A 10,756-nucleotide genomic window follows, 5' to 3' on the forward strand; every position below is an offset into this window, starting at 1 on the left:
ATTTAATAAAGCATCCTTAATTATGCATACTAATTTTAATATGCATATAATTTTAGAATAATTTTAATTTATGTAGGCGCACTGTACAATGACATTAGAATAAGATTAATATTTTTATTAAAAATAGGATGGATTATTCTTTTAATATTTGTTCAATATGTCCTCTTTTAATTTTTTTTCAAAAAAAATAAAACCAAACATGATTATGTGTTTGATAACTTCAAAAATTTAGGTAGAATAGCATTATTTCTTAAAGATATTATCCAAAATAATCACAATAGATTCAATAATTAACCCTAATTCAATAAATAACCCATGTAATTCCAACAAATATTCTAAAGATATTTCCGAAGAGCATGAACTATATTTTAAATTTATCCGATAGACAAATCAACAGTAATCAAAAATAAAAAAGACATGTAGAAGAAAAGCTTAAACCAGTTACAATAGCTAATAAGGTGACCTGCCATGGTCAATCTTTCTATGATTCACAATTACACAAAAACTACATGGTTGTTTATGAAGAAGATTCACAAAGTTCCAACAATAAGAGGTTACAAACACTTCTCTACATGATCAACTCGACGACCGACTACTCGACTCGAAAGAATTGGCAATTCTTCTCGAGTTGGTTCCAATGGAAATACATCGCCTAACACTAACTTTCACAAGATAATTTAGATTACTTTCGGGCAATTACAAGTTATTAGTTTGAGTCGAGAAGTTAGTGAATGACTAAATTTACCTGGGCCTGGAACTAGATGTCACCATTTACAAGAACTCAAAGATGTTGTAACCTCAGCTTCTTATTTGGTTCGGGGCAGTCATCGAGCAGGACAAGGTCATTGTCATCGTCGTCATCGTTACCAGGAACCGAAAGAACCTCGTGGACTTCTTGATTTCCTTTTCTTTCTAATGTAGCAGACGGTTTTCTCTTAGCGCCCGGCATTGCTGCTGCTACTTCAACCACTTTAGACTCTGCTGCTTCTGTTATTATTTGACGATCAGCAGATGTGCTTGCTCCATTAGTTTTAGCCGTATCGACTTTCTCAGGAGCTGTCCAGCCTGATAAGACCATACGGTCGGGTTCTTTCTCTTCGTCAAAGTCATCCCTGCATGATTGAGAAGCAACCGTTGGTGATGATAACAACATATATTGCAGCGCGAACACTACTGTAGTGAGCCAGAAACTTGAATAGACAATGGAAGAGAAAAGTTAAAGATAAAGCATATACGAAAAAAGGAGAACATCGCTCTACCACCAAATAGCAGTACATCGACGACAAAAGATGCAATCAAACTAAACATGATCAAGAGATTTTTCTTCATTTATATCTTGACAACACTACAGAAATACGCGTGGTTAGCAATTCAGCGCTGTGCCCAACTCTACAATTGTCATTTTCTTCTAGACCTTATTTTCTAGTTGTGCTCAAATTGGCTTGGAAAACTGACACCATCCAACTCTCATCTCAGCATTCGAGACATTGTTGTGAGTTTAGAAACCCTTGTCATGCGCAGGCAATCCACATTCCATACCAAGATTTAAAATCACATTCCGAGTCAGTGTATCGATCCACAGCCAGAATCAAACATGCTGGTGCTAGTGCTAGTGCCAACCCTTAAAGCAGCTTCTTCCCCTTAAAGCCCTGCAAGGCCGATCCTGCTGCTTACTGTAAGGCCTCCTGCGTAGAACATCATTGTGTGCCTTCTTCCAGATTGGATATACCCTTGACTCCTCTTCCATTGAGCAGCATCCCGCATAGCCAATTGATAGATGTCGGTCTTCAGCGTACTCATGTTGACCTCTCCAACCTTCCTTTATGTCTGCTGTGTGCAAGTGGTAGCTGGTGAGGATGCAAGTTGTCCAGCTCCTCTACCAGTGATGGACCTGAAGAATGTAAACAATGCTGCAAGCTCTCTGGCCAATGGATTTCATCCTTGCTAGATCAAAAGCCAACTCCAGCATTTGTGTCTCGATGAGCAAACTCCAACATTTGCTCACAACTCAGTCCGCTCACCTATTACACTAAAGGGTTTTGGCCTGGTCAATTCTGCATGCTACTTGGCACACATAACGAGATATTTCGCTTGTGCCGAATGGTATGGCACAAACTTGTTGCTCAAATAGGCCTCTTGTGCTGCTTTAACTAATTTCTAGAAGTTCAAGGAGTTCCACACAACAAAATGGATGCAGCCAAATAGGGCTTAAATTATGATGAGTATTACCTAGAATGGATAGCAGATACCTGTCTAAGGACCAGAATGTGTAGGTTCAACAAGTAACACTGGTTTCAACTGGCACATGTTATCGAGTGGTACAGTATTTCACCTGACACACTGCACGTACTGGTCCTAGCCTAGACAGGTATGTTGCCATAAACTTAAAACATGAATGTAAACAATGATGATATAGATGACTCTTTGTTAGGCATTGTCATAAAAACTTAGCAGTTAGCCCAAAAGAATCTCGGGAGGAACCATAAATATCACTGGGACTAACAGGAAAGAGTACACCAGTTAGGAGTTTGACGAGTAGAGCAAAAAGACCTGTGCTTAATGTTTATATGGCACTTCAACTCCTGCTGAAAATCTTCAATTGTGAGCATGGTGCCACTGGTAACTGGTGCAGGGAGATCTGCTAATTTCTGAAAGATAAAGGTGCAGAACAAAATTGTAAGGACCACGATAAATGAATGTTGGGAAATAGAAAAACCATGCCAGAACAGATGACAACCTTGTCGAGGTTCAAGGCATAATTAGCAGCAACATCTTCCTCCAGATCATCACCATCCTCGTAGATAAGGGTTGTACCTTGCATTACCATGGGAAGATTCATGCCCAATTTGACTTTTACAATCTTTTCAACAATGTCTCTCAGAGTTGTGTTTCGAGTGTTTACTTCAAGAAGTAAGGGTGTCTGTTTACAATAAACATCGTTAAAGAAGACAGAGAAACAACAAAAAAAGAGTGGATGGACAGGCTCACCTCAGAACACACATAACAAGATTTGTTAGGTTCGAATGGCTCCACGGGCATCAAAAGCATCTTTCTAGACGGATGTTCAAGGCAATAGGTCATCCTGAATAGTCAATACATTTATAAATGCCCACTTATTATGATTAGTATAAGAAATAAAAAAATATGTAACTCAAGGTTAACAAAGAATCAATAGAGATAGTAGAAGTCATAGATGGGAAGAAACACAGTGCACAGAGGGCAGTTGCAAACTTGCAATACATGAAGCATTTGAATGCAAAGTCTGAGTATGTAGCCATAGCCATCCGAGAAAAAGGTTATTTCTATGACTCAAAAACACTAATCACCTAAGTCAAAAGCAAGCAACTTTATCGTGCACCAAGTTACACACTTTGTTACACAGCTTATTGTTAATGATAAAATTGTATGGATACACAAACATGTAAGAAATTTTGACCATGGTGTGATTCATTTGTAACAGCTAAAAAAAACTAGGTATGGAAATATAGATACATACCACCCAGCCAGGAAAAGTTCGAGTGCATTTCAATATGTGAGACTAGCACAGTACTGAAAGTTACCTAGCCTCCAAGTCAACAGCTATAAAAATAATAGCTTCATATTACATCAGAAGGTGAACCAACATACTCCACATTTGAGAGTTCTCAGATATGGACTGAATGAAAATTACAGTAAATTTCAAATATAAGTCCTTCTCCAAGGTAAGTGCCTAGGCTTGACTGAGGTTCGTTAAAACATACCTACAATTCTCAAAATCAGCTCGGAGCACCTTGATTGTTTCAATCACAATCAAACCAGCAATAATAGCATTAGTTGTTGCGACAGCATGCACAATGTTGCCAGCAATTCCTTTAGTATCAAAAAGGCTATGTAAAGGTATCCCAAAGGAAGATGCCCTAATATTCGCTGCAGCGGTAACAAATTCTACTGCCATTTGATCATCTTTGTCAAAAGTAAGGCTTCCAATGTCCTGAAAGTCCAAAGAGATTTATAATCAGGCAACCTGGAAATAGAGTCAGCATAACATATTGACAAGCAAATCAAGAAGAACCTTCTCTCGCTTCTGAATAAATAAACATAATACTTCCAAAAACACTCTTGAATTCTCAGCAAGATTCCAAACCTCCTGTGGATTATTCAAACCGAGAGAAGGCATGACAGACAATGATAAATTGTCAGTCAAGCAGCTTTTTTCAAGGTTACCATTCTGCAAGATGAGTTTCTCAGGAAGCACATCTCTAAGAAAGGTTGGTCTAGGCCGTCTTCTGTTTTTCCATGTTTCTTCATTAGCCAAAGCAGCTTCAATGTTATAACCAAAAACATGGTCATAGATTTTTTTCCCATACTGCTCAGGATCCTCGTCTGGGCCTCGTTCAAATATGTCTTCCATAGGCTTTTCCAAATCAGACGCATCACTGCTACGTACAAAGAGATCATTCTCTTGACTTTTATCACCAAACAATTTTGCAAAAAGCAGGTCCTTTGCCCAAACTACACAGTGAATGAACTGTAACAAACAAAGCAAATAATAGAAGGTAAAAGTCACTAGCCAATAAGAAAACAAAAAATCCGAAGCTACAAAGCCATGTAGTACTATCTACCAAAACGATAATATGGGCTCATGCGTGGGATCTAACAGTGAGTTAATACTTCAGGTAAACAACCTAATAATTACAAGTACAATTCACAATCTACCATGCGGCACAAGAATCAGTAAGAGTAGAAGGATATAATCCAGCTATTGAAGAAATTTTGTACAAGCGTTAACAATTTATGTGATTCAAAGCACAAAATGCCAAATCATGTGATGTCAAATAATCCAAATTAATCATTGCTAAAGTATATAACACAAGGATGCCAAATGGTGTAAATTAATCATGGCTAAAGAATTTTGTGTTTGCTTGCTTAAGTTGAAACAGGTATTCATGATTACTAGATTGCTCTTACTAAACCATGGTGCTAGTGTGGTCGTTCCATTTTGCAAATTTGTAACTTAAGGAAACAATCTATCTGTAACCATAGCAATAACTATTCAAAAAAATTTGAGATTCAACCTTTGATGGAGTGCTGGTGATTGTGCAGACAGGGTAAGTTTTTGGAGTTGGTTTTTGTTGACACTCGTAGCACTCAGTTCTACCCTTGATATGAACAGTAACCTGAAGATCAGGGAAAAATATATACATCCATAAAATGAAGGGCTTAAGATAAAGAGACAAGAGTGTATTAAACACCCAAAATTTTATGTGATTTCACAGTACAGAATAAAGAATGACAGCAGACAAACATCTGCATTAAAAATCATAAACAGAATAAACGATCTACAATACATACACGAAAATAAAAATTAAGAGAAAACTAACTAAATCTTCATGAACCAAACGTTGTTTAAGTGTTGTCCACTAGTTTGTAGAAGTGAGAAATAAGAAAATTAAAACTTATATTTGGTGGAGTGTAGGCAAGGTCATCTGCTCACATATTAGCATCCAATTTGTCAAAGGCAATCACAAAAACAAGTACTGGTATGCAGAAACAAAATAATTTGCTCTACACTGGTAAAAATTCAGTTGGCCAAATACTTAGAAACATATACAAAGGAAAATAAAAATGAAAATGGATAGAATGTAATGACAAGAACTATGAGAGTTCATTGTGGAATGATGCTAGAAACAGAAGGGGGCTAATGCACTACAAGTTCATGAGATATATCAGCACAATAAGATCCAAGCACCAGCAATATGTTGTGTAATGGAATGAAGAAGTTTATTATTGCAAGTGGTGGGGTGGCCAATGGCTGTCATGATAAACCAATTCTTGCAATGCATGAACACCACTGTGTAAACAGGTTAAGAGGTTTAAGTAGTCATGAGTTGGTTTCAAATAAGGCATTTCAGCTTAGTGTTGGACAACACATGAAAATATTCAATTTATTAATCACACTGTTGTTATACGAGAACTGAATTGATTGGAAACTGCATTGCCAATATTGTTAATGTGTAGTCTGTTCCTTGAGAAAACAAGTTTGTTAGAATCTAGCATATAAGTAAGATCTAGGTGGCTAATTGAGCATTTGGAACATATAGCCACAAAAGATGCTATGTGTTGCGCATATCAGTGCATCTATGAGCCAAGTGAATAATGATGGTGCATCTGCTTTTAACAACAATATTCAAGATATTATCTTTTCAGTTACTTTTTGAGAAAATCTCGATATTATATTTGTAAAAGGGTGTCGAGACGTTCCTTGTCAATGTTATAGCCAACAAAACAACAAGAATGAAGGATTACGTCATGCAAATAGGTCTAGACAATCTTCAAACAAGGAAAGCATCAGAAAGAAGACGTTGCAAAATTATGTACTACAAAATACTCAACATGAATCATCATCAACAAGATATTCAATCCTACCTGCCCTAAAAAGCCTGTTGTGCCACTTTCAACCAGTGGGACTTCAGCTGCTAGACAAAGACGATTAACATGTCGTCTAGCATCCAGGTTATCCAGACCATTTAATACAACATTAAATTGCTTGAAAAAATCCACATTAAAGTCGGAATCCTTCACATTTGCATGGTAAGGTGTTATATTAATATGAGGTACAAACTTCAAGACAGCATCTCTAGCAACCTGATATAAGCAGAAATGTTTAGGAATGATCCAGCATCAGCACAGGTACATGCATGGAGGAAGGCTGAAAAACATAATCATCAATATCTCATTAAAGAATAAACATATCAATCTACATACTTTGGCCTTGGACTGTCCCACATGTTTTTGTCGAAATAAAAATTGTCTATTCAAGTTACTGACTTCAATAGTGTCCATGTCAATCTGCATAATCCAAACAACACTGAGATGCACAAAAATAGCTAATATAAGAACATATAGCAGAAGTGGTAGAAGTTTAAAGCCATGGAGATGGCAAATTGTTTAGATACTTGGATACATAATCTGAAACTAGTGTATCACAAATACTATTCTACCTTGAATAAGATAGCTACTTAGTTCACAAGATCAAATTCAGAATAATGATTGAGATTGCAAGATTAGTACATTTATTGAAATCGTGATAAGGAAGAGAAAAATACAAGAAAATTTTGAAAAAAAATTAAAATGAGTGAAATATGATAAGATAAAGGGTAATCTCATTTCCTAAAAGAGGAAGAATCAGATTGCAATCCCTTGGTCAAGTAACAAAACATGTGTCTATTGCCAAAGGTAGGATGATGTTATGATGAGTTGTGATGCAAAATCTCAAACCAACATTTTTCTCCAAGGCATTCTCCCGAACTAAGTCGGTTGAGCAAGATCAATTCTCAAAACTCATAGGGATTTGCCTGATGCAACCATTTCCCCAATTAGGTTTCAGTTGAACTCTCATAGCATTTGAGGAGTCCACATGCACCTCATTTGTTGTAGTGAAATACCGTAAAAAATTCCAAGTCGACAATCCATAACGAACATAAGAAGTTTAAAATGCATTACATGCATCATTGCTACGATAACAATAAATCTTCCTTATGTTCTCTTTAAAATAAGGATTTACAAGAACTTTTTTTTTTTTTTGAAAAAGAAATCCAATGATTTGCACACGAGATAGAATTTACAAATAACTTATGAAAGCTAAAAGGCTAAAACTTGGTGGCATTCAAACGGTCCAGAATAGCTATAGTAATCTGGTACTTTCACTTGATAAATTATCATATTAAAGAAATGTAAAGTCAATAGAAAGACTCAACCAAACTATCCATAATCCTAAGAGAATGGCAAGTTCAACGAGTAATGATTATGACACAGCAACAACAATCAGCTGAGCAACAATTTATCAACCAAATGTAACTTTATCCCAAAGAAAAGAAAAAAAAAACTCTTTGTTTGCAACTATATAACACTTCATCAACTTGTGTCCTAAATTCTAATTTCCTCCAACCTCCCAAGAGAATAATCTTTACGCCATGAGCATGAGACAAAAATGATGAAGTGATAAGAACACTCCCTAATTTACTCACCAGAACTCCAACTCCATGAAAGCATATTAGTCAGTAGCCCTAAATACACTACCTTTTACCAAAACCCACACCGCACAACCTCAGTTCCACATAAACACAACGATCGGCAACCAAATTTATAAGCAATAAAGCAAAATTCTGTGTTCAAGACTAGTTGACTACGATGTGAATATCCTGAAAGCCAGAAAGCGCGAGGGTCTTCAGCAACTCGCAACCAATGCCGCCAGCGCCCACCATCAGAACCTTCGCCCGCTGCAACCACGGAGGAAGTCACGCACAAAATCTGCTTAGCTTTCCACCTCAACGACCCAAAACAAAGAGCAGCGGAAGCGAAATAGACTTCAAACCGCACCTTAATCGCCTCCGCCTCCGAATCCGGACCCATGGGAGAAGGAAAAGGGGAGCACAAACAACGAGCGACTGAAAACAGTGGGAAATTCGAGGGTTTGGGCGAGGGAGGCCACGAGGGAGAGGACGAGGAATCTGATGAGCCTCCGCCGGAAATTATAAAAGAAGAAGAAAACAGAGGGAAGGGTTTTATTATTATTATCGAATTGCCCCTCGTATTTTCAAGATCATCAAAGTAATCCTCATATTTTTCATTTTGTATTCTATTATTAATGATGTTAATTATCACAAAATGAACTGATAAATAATTTTAAAGCTGTAAGGACATTTAATAATTTCAAAAATATTATTTTAATAAAAGGGTAAAATTTGGGGGTTAATAATCTTTTATTTATTAATAACTTCTATATTCATCACAATAATTATGACTACCAGAGTAGAAAAAAATACAAAACAATTTTTATTATTATTCTCCTTTTTCCACTGTTGAAAAGAAATTAAAAGGAAATAATAATAATTTATTCATTTGAGTTAATTCCTTCAATTAAAATAAAAAAAAATTGTCAATATTTCAGAAGTTAGGTAACTTAAATTAGAAAAGTGGAACTTAGTACTGATATGAAGTGAATGACTAAATTCAGAAAAAATTTAAAAGGTGAACAAACATACAACAGTCATGAAACCATTTTAATTGGATGTAAATAAAATTTGAATCATGACAATTGGTTAATCTAGAAGATTTGTGAAGCCTTTCGTATCAAGAAGAAACCAGGTATTTTACTACTCAATACACCAATAATAAAAAGAGAATCTTTTTATTAAGATATCATTATTATAATATAATATTGTTAATATAGATCATAATTAAAATATTATATTCATAATAATTATAATTTCATAACAATTATAAAAATATTAAAAATAAAAATACATTGAAATGGAATAAAATATTGTTTTGATAATAAATAGAAAAAATAATAATCTTTTAACAATATCAATAAAAAGTCTAATACATATCAATATTTTATTTTTCTAAAAAAAAATAGAGAATTAAATTTGAAATAAAGTGTTTAAAATTTAGTTGATAAAAAAAAGTTTTGACTGATTTCTAAGAAGAATGCCTTGAATTAAAGAATAGATAACACATAAGTTTTCAAATAATTAAATATCCTACTTAAAATATTTTTATTCAACTCATTTAGCTGATAATTAGCTAAGCCCGATCGAACCAATTAAGCTCACCTAGTCAACCAACTTAATCAGTCCACCCAATTCAACCTAGTTGATTCAACCTCAATCGGTTAGCCAAACCGATCGAATCCGAATCATCCTGACCAACCTACTTCGACTCATTCATACCATATATACATTCTTTAAAACTAAAATAAATGAAAAATGATTACTCCTGCAATTGAAAAAAAGAAGAAAAAAAAAGGATTTTCATTGAAAATAAATAATATTGGGTAAAAAAAACAAGATGCCATTTAATTTTTCAATTAAAATCATATGAACGTCGCATCTAATATGAACTATCTAAGTTATCCTAGAAGCTAACAAGCAACTGCTATGTTATAAAAGTTATATATTAATTTCTACATCATAATTAAATTATATTCATTTGAAATATAATGAATATCTTATTTATTTTATTTGTTAAAATATTATTTTAATTATATTATCACTCAAAAAAATAAAATCATCGTTGTAAAAGCTATGACTAACTTTTATACGATTAATCAAATAATGTTCATTGAAAATATAATAAATATTATAAAATTCTCATCACTTAAATTATGTTAATTAAATTATCATTTAAAGAAGCAAAATCAAAATGATATAAAATTACTATCATCAAAATTAATAACTTCTACCACATATAAAAATTAATTGCTAACTTCTACACAACTGAATGATCAATAATGTAAGAGCGTAGAACTTAACATCTAACTTCTATAATATGTAAAAACTAACAACGAACTTCTATATAAATAACATAAAGGTATTTTAGACAATTCACATTAAATGGATTGTGCCCATATGATAGTTTTGCAAATGATGAACGCTTTTGATTTTTGCCCAATAATGTTAAAAAATTCAGTTGTACAATCAAATGTGCAAAATATTTATTCCATCAGAATTCAAAACATATATATGGAAAGATAAAAGTGCAAGAATACGCTTAGCAGGCAATCTCCTAATTAGCAGGCAAAGAGAAGGAAAACTATTTTTTTTTTTAAAAACAAAAAGGATGATCCAAGACCATCAACATGGACAGCTAGTGTGTACAACACACTATGAAATATCTACATACAATAAACAGAAAATATTAACAAAAAAGATATACAAGAAAACACATGATGTATTCAAGAAACTAGGGTTTAAAGTCTCAGGCAATATGTTTC

General features: G+C 34.3%; 1 protein-coding gene across 3 annotated transcripts; it reads right to left on the bottom strand.

Moving 5' to 3' along the window:
• Positions 1–494: 494 nt before the first annotated feature.
• LOC141834685 (SUMO-activating enzyme subunit 2-like) lies at positions 495–8,460 on the bottom strand. Of its 3 annotated transcripts, none has more exons than XM_074722021.1 (11): positions 8,359–8,460; positions 8,169–8,258; positions 6,745–6,828; positions 6,406–6,624; positions 5,055–5,156; positions 4,124–4,507; positions 3,741–3,970; positions 2,989–3,082; positions 2,738–2,920; positions 2,551–2,648; positions 495–1,112 (listed from the first exon to the last, which is right to left on the bottom strand). In XM_074722021.1, the coding sequence occupies exons 1-11, from the start codon at positions 8,389–8,391 to the stop codon at positions 782–784; spliced, it is 1,848 nt and encodes a 615-aa protein (XP_074578122.1). In that variant the 5' UTR covers positions 8,392–8,460; the 3' UTR covers positions 495–781. The 3 variants fall into 3 exon arrangements, with proteins under 3 accessions (XP_074578122.1, XP_074578121.1, XP_074578124.1); XM_074722020.1 differs by having other exon boundaries at positions 4,052–4,507; XM_074722023.1 differs by lacking the exon at positions 8,359–8,460 and having other exon boundaries at positions 4,052–4,507; positions 8,007–8,254.
• Between the last annotated feature and the right edge of the window lie 2,296 nt (positions 8,461–10,756).

This window comes from Curcuma longa, chromosome 9 (genome assembly GCF_044706935.1).
Source record: "Curcuma longa cultivar G26 ecotype Majalengka, Jawa Barat chromosome 9, ITB_CL_G26_1.1, whole genome shotgun sequence".
NCBI lineage: Eukaryota > Viridiplantae > Streptophyta > Magnoliopsida > Zingiberales > Zingiberaceae > Curcuma > Curcuma longa.